The sequence below is a fragment of the Charadrius vociferus genome, unplaced genomic scaffold (assembly GCF_000708025.1).
Source record: "Charadrius vociferus isolate BGI_N301 unplaced genomic scaffold, ASM70802v2 scaffold287, whole genome shotgun sequence".
NCBI lineage: Eukaryota > Metazoa > Chordata > Aves > Charadriiformes > Charadriidae > Charadrius > Charadrius vociferus.
Window position 1 is genome coordinate 1,257,991 of NW_009649568.1, and position 24,060 is coordinate 1,282,050.

A 24,060-nucleotide genomic window follows, 5' to 3' on the forward strand; every position below is an offset into this window, starting at 1 on the left:
AAAAAAAGTTTGGATTTTTTTCCCCTCCCAGTATTCCTAATACTGTCAGAATTCCTAAGTCAGAACTATTATGCTTGAGACATTTCCTGAACTATACTGTCCTGATAAGAAACTGAACTGTGGCAGCTATTACTACGCTTCCTCCTATACAGTTTTCCCATTGCCTTACAAATTCCTTGAAAAATCAAGGAGCTAGCTCCACCAGAGCAGCAATAATATATAGAACTGGCATGAATGTGAAATTTATTAAGAGAAAGAAAAGCTGATGAACTACAAAGATGAAGAAAAAAACCCCACCACGTTTAATTTAGCATCCCAACACAAAAACTACAACCCCACTATTTTAGTAATATTTAAGCATAGTCCATTCAGCACTTGCATGCTGTCTCAAACTTCAAATCAGCAAGGTATACGCTTAAGGGTCTTGCCAAATTGTGACTTAATCTTAATGCCTCCAGTGCCAGCATGTCAAGCCCTCTAACGTGGCAAGGGAGAACGCTCAACACCTCACAGGATCAAGTTCAAAAAGCCTGGAGAGAAGCAGCAGCACAGGGAGGGAGGCCTGAACCTTGGAGTGGCATGCACATCCCAACACTCCCCCTCCCCTTTTCACACACAGATCCATGTGGTCTCCACCTGACAAACCTACATTTACAACGCTCGTTGCCTTAAAATTAAACTGTTTCTTATCTCAGCCATGTGTTTATGCCTTCGTTTCCATTTAGCTGGTTTGCCTTTCAGACAGGGATGTCTGCAGACAGTGGTAACATATATAAATAGGTTATGAGAGCCTTGTGAAATAATACAGAGGGACCCTGGGTGCAGAGTAGAAAGGCAACATCTCCAAGCAATAGCTAGGATCTGGTAACTCAGGCCCTGATCCTGTGCTCAGCCCCACCTAAGCACGTGCTGACACTCACACTGGAGTCACTTGGGTTGGGCATGGGGCCTGACCCCACTCCAGCCCATCGCAGGACTGGGGCTGTCAAAGGTAATCTTGCAGCCCTGACTGCATTGTGCTCACCTTGGCTTCAACTAAAGTCCTTCTTATGCAAGTCAGACCCAAGGCCTGGGCCAGAAATGGGGTTTCCCAAACACCTTGCAGAGTGCTGTGGCTAGACATGGACACGTTGTTTCCAAGTTCAGATTCTCACCCAGATGGCAGCCAAGCCCGAATTTGTGCACGCTGAGCATATGCAACTTCTTAGGAAATTCAAGAGCTGCAGCTGGGACCCCAAAAGGCCCACAGCAAATCTTAGGTTAGACAAACAGATTTTGAAGTCAACAGGAGTTAAAAGTTTCAGCGGTTTCCTTGAGGTGCTAAGCAGACAGATGAGGCCAGTTGAAAACATTTTGTTTCCACAAGTCACACATTTTTATAAAACTGACATTTCTTTCCTGAAAATCGATGTTATAAGTTACCACCCTTGAAATGACTTAGCTGAAAGTTTTGCCTCATGAGTTAAAATAAGAGTATACTGATATTCATAAGCACTATGAGGGCCTGAAACATAACCCACAGGGGTCTGCGGTCAACAGCTTCAATGAATCATGGATGAGGCCCAAACTCATGTCTGATTTAAATCCGTAAGAGTATTTGGTCCATTTTGAAAGAATGGATGGGTTGGAAATGCAGTTCCTGTGACCCCAGGCTTTGCTCCACGCTAAAGTTGTTTGCAAGTTTCTGACAATCAGCGCAGCACAAAGCCACCTTTAAAAGCAAGAAAAGAAAAACACCCTTACTACATTCTAACACCAGCAAGAAAAATATTTGGCTGAAAATTTTGGTGCGAATTACACTTGCTTAAGCTAGAACAAAAGGACAAAAACATCAAAATCTAGTAATGTGGAAACAAGGAAGGTTTAGCTCTTTAAAAAGAAAGGAAAGATAGACATTTGAGGTAACAAAACAAAAAAACCAAAATGCACAGACACATCACAGACATCTAAAAATAGCATTTTATACATTTTTTGCCAGTGCTTCTGAGAGCAAGTTCTTTAAACAGAACTTAACAATTTTACAATTTTTTTAAAAAAAATATGTCATCCTAAAATAGCCCATCAATCCTTACCCAAACTTTCTGTATTTCTACAAAAATAGATGCACAAAGAGCTACAAAATACTGTATTCCTGAAAGGAGGCGCACTGTAGTCAAGGGAGAGTCTTTTTCCTGACAATTGGGACTGTTCATAAAAATATCAAGCTGAACAAAACAAAACACTGTTAAAGGAGCAGAAAGGAGTTAGGTTGCCCAGCTGCAGCAGGCTCAGATGAGGAAAGAAAGAAAAGTTAGGTTTTTGTTTTTTTCCAAACACTGTGGGACCCATAAACGGCCTTACAAACAAAAGGCTCAATAGCAAAACCAGAATGGTTGGCTCTTCATCTTCATGTGTGTCCTTTGCCCCATGCAGGAGAAGTCAACAACTGTTATATCGCCCGCCCAGCTGTGCTTACTCCAGCTCTAGCTGGTCTTAATTTAGCTGAACTTCAGAACCAAGAAGTTTCCTTGCTCTTGTCCTGATGCTGTAGACCTACATTTTAGAAAAGAAAAAAAAGATTAAAATTTGATACTGCTTTTTCCTCCCCCTCCCCAAGCACCTTGAAGTAAGGGTAAACATTTTTGATTTAGGAAAAAAAAAAAAAAAAGAAAGAAAAAAAACCCCACAACTTACCAGCCTTCTGGGCATGTTAGTAACATTGCTATTGCTCCCAATTTTATAGTTTATGTGGGCTAAGCTTAAATGACACTTAAGTTTTAGACTGGCTCAAGCAGTTAGGAATGCTGATAAAATCCTGTGTGCGCTTCTTTGCTTTTGCCTTGTTTGGAGCATGGCATGGCGTGATAAAATCCTCCATCAAAGTCTGCACAGACAATCCAGTACACAAAAGAATAACTTTTCCTGATAGGGACCAACCACAGATCCTACCTCTTTTAGAAAAGGCCTGTGACACTTTAGGCTCTCACAGTTTCTATGGCATTTCACCTTTTGGAGGAGAGAGGAAAAATGTTCCTGCAGCAAGTAAAAAAACCCAAATAATTTCACCTACAGAGTGTCAGATTTTTAGCCAAGAATGGCTAGTGCTTCCACATGGGAGAAATTAATGATTTTCAGCTTGCATTTGTTATGAGTTCCTCTAACATTTATAAAAAGTGAGGACTATCTAATAAATGTGGTGCTATGTTGTGGCTTTAACATTACAGACTTGGAACTTGTGTTATAATCTGTGTTTTCTCTGCTCCAGAGGGATTCAATCTTCTCTAGATTTACACCCAACAGGGAGTATACCTAAAATCCAGACAATAGAGGGGGAGGTGAGGATGAAACTTCCCAAAGAAGATACATTCTTGCTCATTTATAGGGAAAGTAGAAAGGAAAGAGGTGCAGGCACATATTTTAAGAGGTACTAAGGCACTTAAGATTCACTGATTTAAAACCTGCCCCTTGACATTTTGAGCCAAGCAAATCACATTTCATGAAATTAATGTGCACTTCCCACTATAAATCATCATTGTTATATAGACAGCAATGCTCTGCTCTGTGTCATGCTAGATATTGCCCTGCTACATAGTGTACCGAGACCAATGCATCAACTACCCGATCTGCTAAGAATTTAGGGCCAATTTCACCACTAATGTAAGTAGGCACAACTCCAGACTTCAATGATGGTGCAACCACTGAAGCTCCACATTCATTTGACCAAAACTGACAGATGCACGTGCTAAGCATGGATCTCATTTCCATATCTGATCACGTACTGAAACACAAAGGAAGACCTGTATGTTTTCAGAAAGCCTAACAGGCGTGATGGCTTCAAAATCTGACCACCATCTCCTTGTTTCAGGAGTATAAACAGTTAAGTCTTCAATAATGATCAACATTGTTTCAGAGTTGAGCTACAAAGCAATTAACAGTCTCATAAAAGATGACAGCATATGGCTCTATCCCTGTGAGGATTCCCAAGCAGTGTCCAAACACTTGGGGTGTCCAGCAGTGAACAGATGTGGAAAGCAGAGCACACAGGTATGGCATGTCAAACCCTGTTCAGTGGCTTTCTGCTCCATTTCACTTGCACTTGCACCTAGTTCTTTAGATTGGAAAAAAAATGGGATATCCCTCAACTAAAGCATGCCTATAAAAACATGTTCAGAGGCTCTTGAACTCAATGAGGATGTCTCCTTGTTGCTTAAGAGTTACTTGTTTTCCTGGCAGCACCGTTCACAGGCAGAGTCATCAGAAACTGCTAGTTTCCTTCAAAGCTCCCTCAAAGTTAGCGACGACAATTTTGTGTTATTTTTCCCCTGTTGTTTACAACTTTTTTAAACAAGGAAGACAAAAAAAAAAGGGGGGGTGAGGGTGGGGTGGGGGGTAGTTGCACAGCAGAAACTTTTCAGAGTGTAAGGAAGTAATTTAATTTCACCAGTGGAGCACTAAAGGCCACCAGAGGCAATGGAAGCTGATGAGGAGAGAAACAGGTTATATGGCTCCCAGCAGCTTAAAAAAAAAAAAAAAAAAGACACACGCCTGTTAAGGAGGATGTCCACCTGAGAGTAGCAACTGTGTAGGAGGGGAATAACCAGCTGAACAGACACCTTCCTAGTTAAGTGTCTTTGCAACAAACAGAAAACTGTAACAAGGAGGTTTAAGGTATCGTTATTAAGGCTAAACAGCCATGGAAAACAATCAAAAAGACCAAAGTTGCCTTAGTTACAGAACTGAATGTGGAACACTTCCCATGCCTTTTCCTCATTATATTCCCACCTCTTTCATGGCAAAGTTACCTGCAGTCCTAATATGCCATCCACATGCAACCCTGCTAAATAACCAAAAGCTTTCACTTGCAGTCTGTTGCAAGAACATTTTCCTCTTAGCAAAGACATCCTTGCTTGTGTTACATGAGTCATTGCCACAGCAGCACAAACCCCCATCTCTGGGATACCAATATTATAGCTAATTGCCACATAAGCAGAATGCAGGTTCTGTGGGAACACCTAAACAAACATAATGAGTTGGACAAACTTGTGGGACGTGTGTGAACAGTAGCAACTCTATAGAAGGCAGTAGTGCACTGACCACTCAAATTCCATATTCAACAGGACACACTGACCTACGGGCATTTTCAAAAGTGGACTTTTCATAGTTTGCCAGGACCAGAGGTTGTCAATTAATTCACCTAAATTTAAAGTGCATAACTTTGCATGACAAAGGATGTGCACCTCAATTTTAAGATAAACTTACAGCCCACAGACCTGCCAAAATCCTGGTCTGCTTTTAGTGTGCTGAAGCTATGGGAAGCCTCCTCCAGCACATCTGTCCAACAGCAGGACAGGATATCCTCCTAGGCTCTGCAGTAGCAGGGCAAGTTCTCCTGCTTGCCTCCCCACTGTGCTGCCCGCAGACCTGGCAGCTGCCAGCGCAGCAGGATCCAACTGACCACCTGAAGCACCCGGTGGTGAAGTGCCCTGCTCCTGAGGAAAACACTGATGACCAAAACCATCAGCTTCACTGCAAGACAGCGATTCCTCTTCCCACCCCCCTGGTCTTGAGTGCTCAACTCAACTTGTACATCCTTAACTTAAACACGAGGATTTAGCCCCGAGACTGTGGGATTAGGGCTGCTGCAATGCTCTGTAGGTACGCCGTGAGCCTCAGTCAATGCTGGTAGACCCTGACCTTGTTTTGCTTGACATAGGCAGGGCAGGGAGATATGACCTAAAGAGCAAGCATATTGTGCTTATATCAATGTGTTGATATCAATGATTGATATAAACCACCTTTATATTGAGCATTGTAGCTTGGGCACTTCAGTTTCAGAAAGACAGTGCATACCAGCAGCCACAAATGTAACAGGTTTTACTAGACTGTGATGCACACTAGCATTTTCTTTAATCCCACTTGTACCAACGAAGCAGCTTCTAAAAGGGTTAATTTGCAGCACACAATGGGAGGATTAAGCCACATTTAATGGGAATCAGGTAGCAAAATCCCTCTTCATCCTCTAAAACAGGAGCATGTAAGTTCAAACAGATGTGCAAGACAGATCAATACTTTGTTAGCTCCATGAACGGTGATATGCTGATGTCCCACACAATCTGTTCTGAAACATAAATTCCCAAACTACACTGTGCACGCAAGGGGAACCCCCTCTTAACCTTTGAAGTGATCCCGCATCATCCATTCATGAGATCGAATATTTGGCTTAGTGTGGCAGAGATGCAACAATGTATCTGGAAGAGGGTAAGATTACAGCCAGCCTGCCCTGATCCCAACACTATCATTCCATATAATGCAGCGTGAGGAATTTTGCAAATGTTTCTATAATCGCGTGTGACAGTAGCACAAGAAATGTGACCCACAGTAAGTGGGAGGAGGGGAGTAATTTTCTTATCTAAAGGGCTCTGAAAAGCAATGTCTAGGTATATACCAAATCAGCTTTGTTATATAAATCGTCTGAAGCTCATGGAATTTGAGACATTGACAGCTCCACAGGTTGATGTCTTTTATTCTCCAAGGCCATATGAGCAAAGGCTTCCAAAACTGAAGTTTTCTTGCCACTCTGGCCTTACCCTATTCTGGAGAAACCACTTCTATGCCACAGAAAGCCAGTACAGTCTTTTATGTCCTTTAGTTTTGAACCTTTCTGTTGAGATTGCCATCTCACATTAGAGATAAGTGCAATGAAATTCAATGTGATGTGGAGACTTATTCAGTATAATCCTCCCCTGGAGCGGACATAGAGCAAGAAAAGCTTCACCTATACTGGTGAGTTCTGGATGCAACACACTGTGGTGCTTCAGCAGCCCCCTTCTCTCCTCCACAGCACAACGCACCTTCCCTGGGACAAAGACACCATTTGACACGCACACAAAACACCGGGGCAACTGAGCTTCCTCTTTTTACCACAATCACCCCTTGCATGCCTGTCACCAAAGCATTTGCCTCAAATCTACAAGCTGCAGGCAAGTCTGAAAGGGGAGCTCAGAACTTTCCCACCCTTCCCAGCAAGCCTCTGCTTGGAGAGCACAGGAGGGATGAGTGTACAAAATAAGAAAGCAAATAATTGTAATGTCACAGGCTACCATGACCTGCTGTGTTTCATTGCTTGCTCCCTTGTTTCCAAAGCCTTATATACCAAACTGGGGCTGCCCGGTAAGGTCGTACTGTTGTGTTCCAGTGCAAGGACGTTTTGAATAGTCACAAACAAGCGAGACATTGGTCTGCTGAGATCCTCTGTTCCTGCAAACCAGTCATATGTTCCGCCCTATCTTTTCTCCTACAGGAACCCACACATCAGGCATGGGCCAGAAATCAACAGTTCAGGCCTTCTCCACTGCCTCCCACACCAAGCAGACAACTACAAGACATGCAAGCCATGGCTAAGCACTGCCAAATCAGGATCCTGACAAAATTAGCATCCAACTGTACCCTTCCATAGGGATTCTCACAGAGAAGGTAGCACCAAGCAAAGGCTGTATTAGTTCTGTAAGGCAGTGCTAGGACCCATAATCCCTTTTGAAGTACCGTGCTCTTCCAAGAAAAGAGAAAAAAGCACCTGGTTTATTAGACATATCGCTACCAACAAAGCCACGGTAAGCAAACAAACTTGTCCAGCACTGAAACAACTCACAGTCTGGGCTGGACTTATACCTAAGCCAGGTAGTGGTTTCTCCTGGCTAATAATCCCTTACGCAGTTCTCGTCTCCATCCCCAAAAGGTAAGTGAAATACCAGAGGTCTGGAGCCAGACTGCTGGGGCTACTGTCAGACCAGGGGACTCATCCCCCCTACCTGTGGCAGTGATAATTTGCTCATGTTTCAGAAAAGGCAGCTCACTCCCATTATGCAATTTGTCAGAAAGGCAAAACTTGAGATCCCTGTCTTGTCAGATTATCATTTTACACCCAAAAGCCCAAAATGTAATTCCTCTTGTATTATTGGCATGGCTGGAAATATTAATAGATATAAAATTGTCCAGTGTTAAGAAACTTATTACACTTTTTCTTAATTTCTTGAAGCAGCAAATGGCATGGTATTTAGAAAAGATTATTGGTTCCCAGTTGCTATTAGGGAAGAGAGAGAGATGTGTTAGGTTAGCTCAGTTATAATCAGTATTTGGGTTTGTATTTTTTTCATATTTAAGACACAGCATTTTTTTCTCTACCAATTCTTTGTTCCCCTGCACACTGATCAAAGCAAGGCAGTGCTTCTCACACATTGAATCAGTTAGAGCTATCAAGAAGACAAACAGATACGTCAAGGAAAAAGGAAGAGAGATGCAAACCTAGTACTTCTTTAATAAATAACATAACGTGTTTAAGAAGTACTAATCTGCAAGGATTGCCACTGGTCAGATAAATACCAAGCGGGAAAAGGAGACCTTAGTAGTGCATATGAGCTCCAGGATGGGTGTGCTGGAAACTGTTAGTCACCCATCACCTGATCGCAAGCAACTATGAACAGTGAGGGCTGCCAGACTGCTCCTAACTCCGAGATGACCGCCTGACAGTCAAAGCTTGCAGATGCAGATGTAGTTTGTGGAGGCTGTCCTATGGCTACAGACCCTGCAGTAAAATGAATCTAATTCACAGACCTGTGCCTATACACTACAGAAAGTTTAGTTTGATGGCGAGCACGTATTAACCAGCATCTCTACTCTCTATGTGACACCTGGATACTACACAGGAAGGAAATGCAGATCAGTTCCAATTTAGATGAGTAAGATGCAATCCTCCTGTACTGACAAGTTATTAGTTCAGTCCTCATTGGAGCTATATTTTGGTGAATGCACATATGAACTAGCTGAACAAGCTGGAAGCTTCCACATGGACTTTTAATTAACCATTTCCCACAAGATTTAAACAAAAAAAAAAAGCCACGTATCATGTCACAACTCATTTGGCTTGAATGGGACCAAGGCAGACAAAGGTCTCTCAGCAGAAGGCAGCAAGAGCTGGATGTTTCACAGCTCATCTGCCCTGACAGCAATTTCAGGAGGGATTCCCACCTGGAAATATATTTGGAGAATGCTCTGAGAACAAACCCTGCTTCAGCTGCAGGGAGTCCACTTCTTTGCTCGAATTCTTCCTGCTAAAATAACTCACAGACACAATCAAACCATCTTACCTGTGTCAAACCCAAAACTTGGCACAATGTCCACTGTTCCATGAAAGGCTCCAGCCCATGCTGAGGTAGCGCTGGTGACAGCAGCGGGATCTGTCTTTGTCACGTCACACTGGGGAGCAGGAATCCTGGCTGCACGGACTGAAGGCATCAGCAGGGACCCATACCGGGGGTCACGGTGCGAGCTGGGATGGTGATGGTGCATGTGTGGATGAGGGTGATGGCGATGCATGTACACGTCATGCATGTGTGCATACGAAGGGCTCACCTGAGATGCTAAAGGATAATGCCAGGATTCAGATGCGGCAGGGGGAGGAGGTGGGGCAGTCTGATGAAGGCCGTGTCCTGGCCAGCTGCTGGGATCTGGTGTTGGGAAGGTGCCTGGTGCAGTAACAGGGAAATCGGGGTGTACTCCACTTAAGCATGGTGGAGGGGGAGGCTGATAAGAGCTGGTCCAAAATGAAGTTGGGAAACTGCTCCTTTGGCTTGAAATTGTTGAGCTTTCTGGTAGAAAGGAGAGAAATGAAGTATGACTGAAGATGAACAACAAATTTAATGACAAAAACCCCACAATGATTTTCTACTCTCTGAAATTTCTAACACTGAACTCAAGCTTCCTCAGCAATTACAGAATCATAGGACAGTTGAGGTAGGAGGGCACCTCTTGAGATCATCTAGTCCAATCTACCTGCTCAAGTGGGCTCACCTAGAGCAGGTCGTCCAAAACCATGTCCAGTCAGATTTTGACTGAGACCCAAGCTCCACAACCTCTCTGGACAACCTATTCCAGTGCTTAGCCAACCTCAACAATTTAAAAAACAAAAAAATAAGTTTTTTAAAAAAGTGTTTTCTTGTGTTCAGATGGAATTTACTGTTCTCTAATTTGTGCTGCCTCTTGTCCTGTCAGCAAGCATTGCTGAGGAGACCCTGGCTCCCCCATCTTCATTCCTACCCATCAGGTATTTACACATATTGATAAGATCTCCCCAAGAAGACTTCTCTTCTCCACGCTGAAGAGTTGCAGCTCTCTCAGGATCTTGGTACAGGAATTATGAAGAGAGGCTAACTCCTGACCAGACCAGAACACATCATTTAGAAAGGCAGCTGTTCTGGCTGTAAATGCTTCTGAGGACAGAGAACCAGGTCACACTGCAGAATAGGAGACATTTGCCTAAAGGAAGAATACCAGATCTTCTTAAACTAATTGCAAGCTTAGATATGATCTTTATCCCATCAAACATGCTTACATTAGTCCCTTATAGAATACATGATGCTGCCCTGTACCCAATAGGATCACACAAGCAGAAACATCCATGTAACTGAAAGAACTTTTTGCCAGAAAGAAAAGACTTGCTGTTTCTTACCGCTAGGGCTCAACTTATATTTAAATGGATTCCAATGCCTCTACATTATGAAATCACATTCTAAAAATGCCTCTTTTGGAGCAGTTAGTGTTTTTGATGTGTAGGAAAGTATTGGCATCTCCATTCTCACAATTCTCTTGCCAGCTCATGTTTGAAAGTACTGCTTCATGCAATATGTCTCAGCTCAAATAGGGTTTTTTTTTGGTCAAAGATGGAAACATAAAAATACAGGATTTCACCTCTGATGACAGTCATAACAACAGGCTACAGAAAAATAAAGCCAGGGAAGTTTAATATTTGACGAGGTAAGGAATCCTCTGCTCCTCATATAACATCTACAAAAATATTTATATTATTTTTTTAAAATGGCCTTTTGTTTTGCTTTGTTTAATAAGCAACTGCAATGAGACTTGGGTGAAACACCATTGAGAATGAACAGATTCTTCAAATGCTCCTGCCTATGAACTTTGCTTACACAAAAATATTTTGGAAGCAAGAACTGTGAAAGTGTTTTCCAACTGCATCACTAGGACACTCATATATCTGTTTTAAAAACCATTAAAATCACAGAAATTTTTCCATACATCGATTGGCTTTGATTTAGGCAGAGTATTGAGCCTGCTTAACTTCTGATATTGGAAATAAACTTTGCAAATGCACTATGGAGAAAAGTAGAGAACTCTTTGTGCCAAACTGCTTCAGAGGCTGCAAGCTTATCTAGCAAACTGTACTCCAACATGGTTTTCTTCAAAAGGTTGCTTCTTTTTTTAGCAATGTATTTCTATTGTAATTCACACTAGAAGAAAGCTTCAAGTATATAACAGAAGCCTCACCACCCCTCTGAAACTGGTATTGTTCCTTGCTTGTAAATTGTTCCTTGTTACAAGGGATTAGGCTGAGGTAGACAGTGCACATGGCTTACAGTGTTGGCAGCAGGGCTGACAAAAAAAAAAAAAAAAAAAAGCAAAAACAAGCTTCTTCATGTCCAGTCTGTTGTTTTCCTCACTGCTTAACAGAGAAGCACAGCTTGACAATGCCTTGCCAGTATTCTGGAAAATTAATCTCTGTAATCGAGAGTTTTTGGAAACTATCTGGCTGTTATCTGCACGGAAAAGCCCTAAATCCAAACCATCTCACTTCAAAAAAGCACAAAAACCCACAAAGTATCTGCAGGACAACTTTAATACCAGGAGAGAGCACTTTAAACCACTGGATTTGCCAATATGAATTCATCCCACATTGCATACCAGCTTGCCTTTACCAATCATGCAGAAGGTCTAGGCCACAGAAAACATGTTTGGTTATCTCCATTTTTCAAACCCAGGCACATTTCACAAAGCCATTATGGCTGTCAGAAACTGTCATGGATCAGCGCCCACTGGGACACCACTGAGTGCAGAGGCCAACCTCACTGGTCAAGGTCAAGTCATGTCACTGGACATAGAGAGTCCACCCAGGTTATACAAACATGCAGGAAAACTTCATCCACTCTGAGTGCTCACAGAGGATGCTACTAAATATTAAGTGTCCAGCAACCCCCATCAACAAGAACCATCTCTGTTGAGCCATAACCCCCAACCACCACACATTTCCATGGCGTTTGAATGCTCTCCTTTCCTTTCCTCCTGTAAAACAGCGAGCACAACCAACTGTCTTTACAGATACCATCGTGTCAGACACCTGGCCTCTATGGGACATGGCAATGGGGAAACAGCCATCTCAGCACTGTCCTTGAGAAAAAAAATAAAATAAAATAAGCTGACTAGCTTCCACAGGCTTTCAGAAGGTGGGAAGAAGGCATTTAACAAAAATTGTCTGCCAAGAAAGATACTACAGTTACCACAATTTCCTATTCTAAGTACAGGGAGGCAGGGAGATGGCAACATCTCAGATACCACAAAGTGGTGAATAATGCAAATGTTCATGGTGGCTGGCCAACACGCACTGAAAACATGCCAAACCGTATATACTATAAAGAAGACAATGTATGGAATATTCTGTAGTACAACATTACTTCTCCGTTAAGCCAGGAGGGGAAAAAAAAAAAAAAACCCACACCACCAAAAACCACAAAACCCAAGAAAGAAAAAATGCCAAACACTTCCAGCTAGGGAAAACATGTTGATAAAAACACCATTAAGGTAACGTTAGTTTCAAGGTATCATTAGTTTCATTAGCCCCTGCAAAAGATTTCAGGTAGCTGCACCTATAATTGAATATTCAAAGTCCATATTACTGGACCCTGTTGCAGGGAACTATGTTGTATTAAAAGTCAGTTTTGCAGTTAATTTTAGTCTAACTGATCAGTATTTTCAACATAAAGAGGACAAAAACTTGTTCTTTTCAGGACAACAGGCTCTATTTTCTATACACAAGCAAAATCCTTCCTCAAAACAAAAAACCCCACCATATCACATTAATGATGAAATCACAGTTTGCTCTTCCATCAGGACACTAAAAAAAACCAAAACCCAACAAAATTAAAAGAAAAAACAGAAAACATTACTAATCTGTCCTTTCAGGTAAAGGAGAAATAATGCAGTGAGCTGAGTAGCCAGTTCATGCCTACACACTTTCCATTTAAATCTGTAGCTTCCAAAATAGCCATAGCGAATACAAAAGCTTTTTTTTAATATTTATCTTTGAGTAATTTATCGACAAAAATTCTGACTGCCTATGAAGGTTATTAATTAAAGATCTTCAACCTATTGTGTCGTGTCAAACCAGGACATAATGTTATTTTAAGTTCTTTAGGTAACTAGATACAAATTCACATCCATTTGCTGTAACAGAGTATCTTTGACAACTGAACACGAACCAGAAGACCATGATGTTAGCATCACTCCTGTCGCACTTTTTTCAAGCAGGCATGTTTCAGAAACTCATTTGGGCCTGATAAAACTCTTGTTGGCTTCTCTCCTCTGGCAAAGCAAACACCCTCTGCTTTCCCAGCATCCACAGCGCTGAACCAAACAGCCCTGCCCAGCAGCCTCCCCGGGGATTTTCATACGGCTTCAGCAGGTGCAGCGACAGCAGAGGGCATATCCCCTTACTTTATTCCCGGAAGACTTTCAGGACACACAGACCTCCGTTCCCTGCCGACGGCACGGGGCACGCCAGGTCAGGAGGCAGCACGGCTGAAGAACCCTTATGCGAGGCCACCCTGTCCCCTGCAGAGCCCTCTGGGGAGGGCTGTGCAACCACGGGGGGAGCCAGGGAAAAACAGCGGGGTATGTCTGAGGCCAAAGAGAAGACACACAACCCCACCCATGGGATGTCTCCGAGCTCATCAAGAGGGCTTGCTGTAGGCATGGGGTCTCTGGGGACAGCCTTGATCCCATCTCTAAAACATTTATAGCCTGTCTGGGCCATTTATAAATGCTCCAGTCTCCTTTTTAGAAAGCATGGGTTCAATCCTGCTCTCAGTCAAGTCGATGGAAAATTTCCCATTAACATTAATGGTCCCGGCTCAAGCCATAAATTCCTCTAGCTCCCTAGCCACTTCTGCTGACCTTTACTTAAACTTCCTCGGATTTGTCATCATCCTTCTGGAAAGCAAGTCCTTCTGTGCTATTTTTCTCTTCACAGTGGTTTCCAAAAATCCCATCTCTCTTTATTATCTGTGACTTTCATCAATACACTCTCACCTCAACATCACTGATTATGAAGTCTACTACCCCTACAAGGATCCTCATGGTATCGCTCTCACTGAACCTGATGCAAGGCCATTACTCACAACACTTAGTTCGTATCACTTTGCCAGTCCACATAAGGACATATCAGAAATAATGCAGCTGTGCATCTGAAAAACTACTCAGACTGCCACAGTCAACAAAATGGAAATAGCGTCTTGGCCAGCACGCTTTCTCCAGCCACCATTTTTGAAATCTTTACTGTAAGGTCTACCTAGGATATCCATCGAGATCTGCTCTTTGTTACATTGATCATGCTTATATGCATTACGAAACATGAGTGCTATGGCAGTATTCAAATGCCTTGCAGCACCTACCACATGTTTACTCCCTGCTCAGAAGCAGAGTAGCATCATCCCCATTTTACATGTGGGAAACCAGTCATGATGGCCGTATCTCACCCATGAGTTCTGCACATGGGCAGCCTGCGATGTACCACACACCACACGGCTGCAGCCACGCGGTCCCGGGCTTGCACCCAAGCCTGTTCCAGCCTGTGCTGGCTCCTCCCCACCTGGAAAGCAGCCGTAGGCAAATCTTAATCGCCTGGCAAAGTCGCCCGAGAAAGATGCGTGGGTCTCCTCACGGCCAAGGCCAGCATCCCAATCAGCTTTGCTCTTGCCTCACAGGCCAAGTTTCACACTTGGAGCTTAAGAATAAGCCTCCAACCTTGCAGCAGACATTTGCGAAGCCACATGAGCTCTGCTCAGTTCCTTCCAGGCCTCAGTGGAGCCATGGGCTATTACAAGAGAGGGAGATGCCTGCTTCTTCCATGCCTTTGGTGCCTCTTTCCTCCTTTAACACTTCATATCACTCAAGCCCAAGAAGCTCCTTGGTTCTTTCAAATTTGAGGAGGATATTTCCACCTCCACAGAGGAGCAAAATTTCAGCTGCAATGCAATACGAGTTACCACGACACAGACCAAGTAAGCCACACCACAGGGAGCAAGTTACTGCTCGTCTTACCTCTCCACAGAGGACTTAGTCCTGCCTTGCTCCTGGTAAGGGCAGTTTCTGGATTGAAGCTACTGGCTTGGCTCAAAGCTCTTGAGAAGTGTTCATCCACTACTGAACCAATGTCTCCCTGGAAGTAAGTGAAAAGGACGCAGCGAGAGTTAAGGTACTCCATCTCAGCAGGCTGGTCTTTCTCATCCTCCTCTTGCTTGCTGGGAAGGGTCACTTCCAGAGACTCCTGCATCTTGTTGTATACAGCTAACTTCTTCTGGGATTAAAAACAAAACAAACAAGAGATGTATCACTGATGGCATTCAGTGCAAGCTCAACATCTGGTTTCCTTAAAGAAAAATAACTGAATACATTGAATATTCATTTCATAATTACAGTTGGAATACAGAGATACTTTGCACTGACATTTCACAAAGGAGAGATTACCAGCGCCACTTAGAGTTTTTATTCCTCGCGCACAGATGGGCCTGCTTCTCAGGCACGTTTCACAACCACAATTTAACGGCAACAGCTTTCACTCGATACCTTCCAAGTAAAACAGACAGACTCTAACAATTTACTCCTTGCTCCCACCTGGAAAGGATATTCCCATCAGTAAAGGCTACAGAGGTTGAGTCCAGCCCTGCGGAAGGGTGGCCAGATACACAATGTCTGCTCTTCACCCGTCAAGCTGAACACACACCGGGTTTTGCTGGCCGTGATCCCCCAGTCCAGAGCACATGGCCTGCTGGGGTTCCCCAAATTTACTTGTTGCTGAAGGCGTAGGGATGGGAGAACTTGGTGCTTCCTGAAAAAATTTCTGCTGTATTATAAAAGTCCACAAAATACATTAATTCTCACTCACCGCCAAGAAAATTTTTATCAGAGGACAACCACCTTGGGGTGGCAAGTAGGATTTGGGGGGTGGGCAGGGTGGTTTGAGGGTATTTTTTTTTTGGTTTGGGGTTGGCGTGGGGTTTTTTTCCCCCCCTTTTCCTTTTTACTTTTTATTTTTTAAACATCAGCTTCTGGACAAAAGGACAAAAATTCAAGTAATAAAAATTAAACACGTGATCTAGGGGAAAAGGGGGATTGACAAGTCTGCAAACACATGCAAAAAAATCCATCCCAAACCAAAAACATAGAGAAGCATATAAAAAAATAAAACACATACAAGCCATCTGTGAACGGCTATTTCAGAATCTTCTCTCTCTCTCTCAAATCAAACCTAAATGTCAAAATAAATGTGTGTGAAGATCCATTTTGCATGGAACATATTTTTCAGATGTTCCACTTTACAACTGTTTTCACAGAAAAAGTATCTCCCCATAACAGTCAAGCTGCAGGAATCATAGCTTTTAGCTAGCTAGCCTTTTCCACAGCTGACTTTACACACCAGCAGCCTCAGAAACCCAAAAAACAACTACAGCACATATGTAGAAGTATTTCATAGCTTTTCTATAGAATTACAGTTTGACTTATCTTTTATGGTTTGCTTGGCAACGCTTTAGCGCCATCAGAATCTCTTTAAGTTTACAGCCTTTTCCCCTTTTTCCAAAGTTGAGCTGAAGAAAAAGTTAAACAACTACACAGTCTATAAAGTTACACTTATACAACGAACAGGCTTGTCTGATTTAGAAATAATTGAAAGTCATTTTCTGATCTTGTGTGCCATCAATATATTTTACATTCTGTGCTTTCTAAAAATCATGTAAACTGATACAAATTCTCTAATTATGATACAAAGTAGATACTCTGGGGCTAATTCTTAATTATGAATGGTTATGAAAAAAATGGTAAGAAAGAGCTATTGACAAGTGGAACTAAAATCTATAACACTAAAAGCTCATAGAAATTAAGCAATGTTTCTGACATTACGGTAGGTTGACTGACAAACATAGAACAGCTCAGTAATATCTTTAATTCTGATGTTCTTACACAAACTGCAATGAGGGATGTAAGCAATTTTATTTTACAGTTTGGGATATCTAGACAATGTTCTGGAATTCAAATAAATCTGTGATTCACAAAGCAAGTTATATCGTGTCCCTGCTTAGCACAGTGTTACTTATTTAGACATACAGTTTTATCCCCAAATCCTAAACTGTGGGATTCACTTTAAAAAAAGAATGAACCAAAGATGGAAACAAAATTAAAACAGTTTTACTAGAAATTAATTGCTAAAAGGAAACATAGTCTGAGGCTCTGAAACCAATTTTTGCAAATGCCAAATTTGGGGTGACTTATACTTTTTTGTAAATGCTTTGCGTCTTCTTTAAACAAAGAAAGAAAAAGTCTACTAACATTTCTTCCTGAAATGCTTACTAAGAAATCACTCATAGTGATCTTCATGGCTTTGCCTAAGTAATTATGGAATGATGAGACCTCAGTAAGACAGAAGTGGTTACAACAATATTGCATATGCAGGAGATATATGCATTGGAAATGTGTAACACATCGACTTCAGTGACTTGATCGTTCTTAAAGATGCACCATAACCCAGATCCTCTTAAAAATGCAAGAAAAGTTTTTAGGGAGGAGGGTGTTTTTTTCATTTTTGTTTTCGTTTTTATGTAGAGACAAAGCATGAAAGAGAACCTTTATAGAAGTTTAAATAGATATTGATATGTTACATCATCTCAGGCTCAGTGTATATGCCACACCTTGAATACACGCGACACATTTAAAAGTTAACTTCTATCATTTTTGATACACTATCTGTATTTATACTGTGAGTATGCAAATACATATACAAGCATGCAATTATATACAGAACCACAGCGTTTAATACAGCCCCTGGCTTGACTTGGTTATCAGGAAGGAAGTCTTTCAATGTTCCTATATAGAGACTGGAGCTCAGGAAATTAAAACTTATCTCCAGAGTCGCTTCTCTGTGCAGGAATGTTCCCCCTTCCACAGCCTAAGAATCTAATTCATTTTCCATTTCAACTCTCTTCCCTCCCCTCCAGTCCATGGACAGTCATTACAAGGTATTCTGAGCACTTGTTGGTTTTGTAAACACCAAATCTGACTATTTTTTTTATGTAAAAAAAAAAAAAAAAAAGATGGTGGTACTGATGGACAAATACAAGGCCTTGTGTACAAACTGAAGTATTTACAGTGAAAAGTTGTATTTTGTGGTGAGTTTTTTTGCAAAGGATGAGAGTCCTAAATTAAAAGACTTTTCAAAACTGCATCAAGCCTGTGATCACATACAGACCTACTTAATTTGTATTTCAGGAAGAAATTATCAGCCTGGAGTTACAGGACTCTAAGTAAGACACTACAGTGACATAAAGTGACAAGAAATTTTCCTTGTATGCAATGTATATACATCCTTTAATAATGCTTTTTCTCACCCTAACTCCCTTAAAATACCCTGCCTGCACACGAATTCTGTCTTACTTGTTCTGACCTTAACAGTAATCTTCTCATAACATTTCTGACTGCACTTGGGTGAGTGGAAAAGTATGCAAGATCATCAACTGCTAAATGAATTTGTCCCACCATCATGGGGTGGGGGGTGGAGGGGAAGTAAAACAAAACAAACAGGAAAAAAAAAAAACAGGTTAGGTTTCTGACAACTAATCTGGGCTAGCCAAGTTTCACTCATACTTTTTTTTCATACAAACAGTTCTGCAATATATTTAAGCAGCCACACGTATCTGTAAGATCTTTACAAAAAGTATTTTCTGACCAAACACAATGTTATTTCTTCCCTCTGTTCAAATCTCCAATACTTTAATATCTTTGTGAATTCCACCTCTCTCTTCCTTAAAAAACTAGAGACTGAGGTTAAGCAGTCTCTGAAAAACAAAACAAAACAAACACACAAAATCTTGTCTTGGCCAAGACCCAGAATAGAGAATTAAAACTCAGCTTAGCATACTGGGAAATAGGGAAAATCTAATGTCTATGGCACCTGATGCCAGCTTAGAGAATAGACCCAAGTTCATGGCTGAAGGATGAATGGTACAGCCTCTGGGTAAATAATGCTGTACAGCATAGGCTGCATTCAGCTGAAACCAACATTATTTCTGTTATTTCATACATTCACAAACAGGCTCTTCCAAAGAGAATTTAAGCTCTTACTGCAAGTTGCCTAACAAAAGGAAACTAAAGGTCAATAGCAAATCACCACTAATAAGGCAATATTAAAGCGAAGGTTTATACTGGATAAGTATCATCCTGTTTTCCGGAGGAAGAATGACTAGTTTTAGACCAAGAAAGCATATGGTCCAAAATTTCACACAAAAAAAAAAAAAACCAACCAAAAAACCAACCCACATGTCTTGAAGATGCCTGTTATTTTCTGACATACTCTACCTCGAACTGAGCGAAATGGTTCTCATACAGTGAAATTCTGGCCACATTAAAGCCAATGGCAAAAGTCCAACTGACTTCAAGGGTCCCAGATCTCACCCAGGGTGTCTGGTAGAAATGTCAGAACATTCCTCTTCACAAATTGAAAAAAAATTCACTTCCAGCTGAAACCAGCTAGTAAGCAGCAAAACAGAAAAACAACAACGCACAGTTGAGAATGGAGAAAGTTTTAGTTTAGCCAAGTTTGAATCAAAAGTTCAGGCCAGCTCTTATTTTACATATAAGCTGGTTGCCTATTCCTCCAACTTATTATCTCCATACATGCCATCATACAGCATATGGTCCTTTATGTTCCCAAGCATGAAAAGTCTGGTGTGCCTGTGGCCACCTGTTACAGATTTTCCATTATGAGAGAAAGAACAGGAACCAAAAATAAAGAATAACTACACTGAGGAAACACTATATGACCCTATCCTGAGAAAAAGGCTGTCATTTGACATAAGCTTCTGAGAAGGAATTTCAGCAACAAACTCGAGGCAAATCATGGACAGTCCTTCGTTTGTGGAGCTGTCTGCCAAGCAGGCTCCTATTGATAACACAGAAAGTATTCAAGGAAGAAGACAATTTCAAGCAATCAGAGCATGGAATGCTGGGCCTAAAAGCCGGTATTTACAGCATGCCCTGAAAACATGAAATGCTAACTTCTACCCTCACAAACGAGCAAGATCCCAGCAAAGCCACACGCTTGCTTGCAGGTGAGCCCCTGGATTTGCAGCAGTAGAGCCTGGAGCTCCTGCTATGCTCTACTGATGGGGGCAAGCTGTAGGAAAAGAATGAATTTATACATTTTTTTGCTGTACATCTAAACAGAGGGGTACCATTAAAGTCTAAAGCCCAATTTTTATGTAGCTAGAGGAAGATCAAATAGAGTTCAGTCTCAATCAGAACGACAAAGGAAAGCAAGCCAAATTTTTTATATCATCAGTGTCCCATGGGATTAAACAAAACAAAACAAACCAACAAAAGTCCCCACATAGGGCAAGACTTAATCCGGGTTTTACATCCTGCAATTCTGACAGTAGCCTTTAAAGGTGAGTTATATAGGTCTGATGCAGTTTCCAGTGAAGTCAGTAGCAGGACAACCACCAGGCTTCAGAACAAGCCCAGAGAAAGCACCTGAACTATAAAAACTAACCGTGAAGCTTATCTTCTGCTGTCATCTGCTGTGTTAGATACTGTGGACTGCCACACAGTACCAGCAGTATAATAAGCCCATCCTCAGAGCTATGAGCATGTGACACGGAGAACTTTACTGAAAACTAAGTTTCAGTACGTGAATTAGGGCTTATCTACAGCCAGTCAACACAATGTTACACACAACTCGTCCTTGTCTGCAACAGTGTTAGTTTGGAAGGAAGAGTTGAGTTAGTGACCTAATTTGCTAATGGTGACAAGCCCTTATCTGGAAAAAGTCTGTCTACAGCACTGCCAGCAGTAAGTCTGACTTGAGCATATCACAACTCTTTTATGCAAGACTTGATTTAGCAAGGACGGTGTTGGCTTAGCTCGCTACATCTACATACCATGGAGAAATTCCAAAACTACTCTTTACTGTAACTTCCCATTTCAAAGGTCTTAAGATGAGCTGCTAGTGAGTCAGGGTGAATCCTACCTTAGCCTCAGCTCTGCAGCTTGCTATACCTAGACCGACAGGGCACGACAAGCTGGCACGGCGTTTCTTGCACGCCAAGAATACAACAGGATTCTTCACCGATTATGTGTTTCCAGAGTCTCTTCAAATGAGCAGCTCCGTTACACCCATTCCTCACCCAACCCATAGAAAAGCCCAAACTTACTCCTACGGCTGCACAGGCCCCCAGGAAAGCAGGCGATGAAGAGACTTTTAATTTTGCCATTCTGCAAGACTCTACATTCGCGCAGGCACGGCTCCTTACCACACACAGGAACGCGTTCTTATTGTAACACCGGCACACACTCGCTCTGTCTTTTGGCAAAGGAATATGGAAACCCCGATTTATCTGTAGAATTATGGCCACACCCCATTTTGATCAGTTCCTTCTGGCAGCATGTGAGCATGTGTATATCCATACTCCACTTACTTCCCCCCAGCAAACACCCTGGACTTCAGCAATCTCAAAGATCTAAGGTGCTAAGCCTCCACTGCCATTAATATTCAGTAGGAATTCAGGCTTCAGTCCACTAAGCGCTTTAAAAAAAAAAAAAAATCCCATCTAAATTAATTCGCCAACAAGTCCTTTCTTGGCTACGGACTGGTGAAAGCTAAGCTTCCAGAAGTTCTGCATTGCTGCGCTGATTTTAAGGGAATAAAAACTACAGACACAGAAACGTGGGATTAACTTTAGAGTGGGGTAACTTTAAAAAGGCATGATGGACCATCCCCTAACAAAACAAAAAAATAGTAGTCACATCTGCACAACCCCCGTACATGCTAGTCCATCATTTAAAAGCAATCCAAGAACTGTTATTTAAAAAAAAAACAAACCAACCAACCAAACAAAAACATTCAAACCCCTTTCACTGCAGAGCAGTGACTCAATGCCAGCTGCTTGCTGGAGACACTTCTCCCAACCCTCACCTGCAGCACACGACCTATAGAAACACAATGAGGTTACTTCTCCCAGAGAGACACCGCGGGCCAGAACCTATAGGGTTCAAACCTATACATCTGCGAGAGCAGCTCCACAGCTGAGGAGCTTGCTTTGCTCTTTAAAGGATACAAAACTGCTACTGAAAGCTGGCGTCACCAATTGCATGTTTGTGACAGGTTTATTACAAAAAAACTATGAAGATGCACAAGTTTTAGTCAGAATAAGACACCTACATCTCCTTGCGCTAAGAAGGAAAGGAAAGGAAAGCCAAGAGGGGCTTAGCACAGAGGAGCTTTCTCTCTCGGGAAACAAATAATTTCACTGGGTACCAAAAAACAGCAGATTAGTACAACGACACTGAAAAATGCTTCAAATGGATATTTTAAGAGTGAGCTCCAGTTTATGAGTTCCAATGCAGAGCTTTATTTTTGAGTTATCCCACTAATTCATCTTCCCTCACTGTTATTTTTAAACCATAGTTTTAATTCCGGCAAAGAAGAACATTCTTTAAAATGGTCATCACCCTCACGAAGAGCACAGGAGCGTTTTACATGTTGAAAACATGTAAGAAGAAACAAAAACCTGGCAACAGATTCTTCATCCTTCTTCCCTATGGTCTTCACCAGTTGATTAAATGTCCCTGACAGGACAATTCTGAAGAAACAGAGACTTGCAAAATGTCATACGTTACCCCGAACAATAAATCCTTCCACTACGACTACAGATGCATGAGGAGTTCATTCTTTATTTACTTTATTTATTTATTTAAAAAACATTGGATTCAGAGAAAATACATAAAATTCTCTAAAGTTTGCAGCTGCTAGAATCAGAGGGTGCAACATTCTTGATACAGCAACGAGTTTTCCAGTCTGACATTTGATTAGTTTGTGAAGACCCTCCACCTCCAAATATTTCAGGAGAATTGGTGCAAGCATGATTAACTAAACCAAATTGTCAATAACATGTAAGATAGCAAGGCTTAGAATGTTTTTTGGTGGTAACAGGATTTATTGTGCTGGCCACAACTCATAAGCTTTATTGGCTCAGCAGTGCTGTCTGTTTCTTGCCTTGCGTATCTACCTTCGCTTTTCTTAAATAGCGGAACCGAAAAGAACACAGTTTATTTAAAATGAAATTTCGAGAAACTTTGGCATTTATTAAGGCGCCTCTGGGCCATTTCATATATGATGCCGCTTTCAGCTGATGGAGAAACTTCATGATTCTGTTTAAAAATAAAAAGCAACTGCACCGGAGCGTGACACAGCTGCTAATGATCGTTTAAGAGAACTTTCACGTACTATGTATTCTACACTCCAGATCTAGAAGAGAAATACAGTCAATCGCCTACGGAGTTAAATGCCAAAAAGTTCACCAAAGTTTCAATTGCAGTTTTCTACTTTGAGGTCTCTTAGTCAGAGTCAAGTAATTCCAGATTATTTATTTATTTTCCCTCCAAATCATGCAGGCTAACAACCGGAGCTCCAGATATTCAAATACAAAGTTCGTAACTAAAATTACTGAATAGATGGAAGGTTCTGCAAGCCGCGACCTAGATCAGAAAAGAAATAATAACGAAAGCAGACTGCAACAGACAAAACTCACAGATTTTCCAGAGCCCGCGTTTACAGGGAAAAATGTGAGCAACCTGGAAAAGTTTGCTGGGGTATCATTACTGCAAACCCGCTCCCTCTCCCAACAATAAAGAAAAAAAAACCCAATAGCACGCGATAGGAATTTTAATGTTTTAGCCCGTATTCGTGTCTCCCAGGCAAGTTGATATTAGGGGTCACTTCCCATGTACGGAGAAAACAATCTTCGTGGATAATAATGATAAAACCTTATGGAATGCAGCAACAACCAAAAAATGTATTCTCAGATGACTACATTAGGGCCAAGTCAATATTAGTCCCACTTCACCCACGCACTGCATAGTCTAAAAATGCTGTCAGCCTGATAAGAATTTCCTGATTCACTTAAAAAAAAAAAA

General features: G+C 41.7%; 1 protein-coding gene across 1 annotated transcript in view; it reads right to left on the bottom strand.

Annotated features, from left to right (window-relative positions):
• Positions 1-1,940: 1,940 nt before the first annotated feature.
• VGLL3 (vestigial-like family member 3) overlaps positions 1,941-24,060 on the bottom strand; it is a 93,279-nt gene continuing 71,159 nt past the window's right edge. Inside the window, exons 2-4 of the mRNA XM_009890103.1 lie at positions 15,142-15,397; positions 9,123-9,623; positions 1,941-2,532 (exon numbers count right to left, since the gene is read on the bottom strand). Coding sequence (XP_009888405.1) covers positions 2,489-2,532; positions 9,123-9,623; positions 15,142-15,397 — 801 coding nt within the window. The 3' untranslated portion in view covers positions 1,941-2,488. The remainder of the gene's footprint in view (positions 2,533-9,122; positions 9,624-15,141; positions 15,398-24,060) is intronic.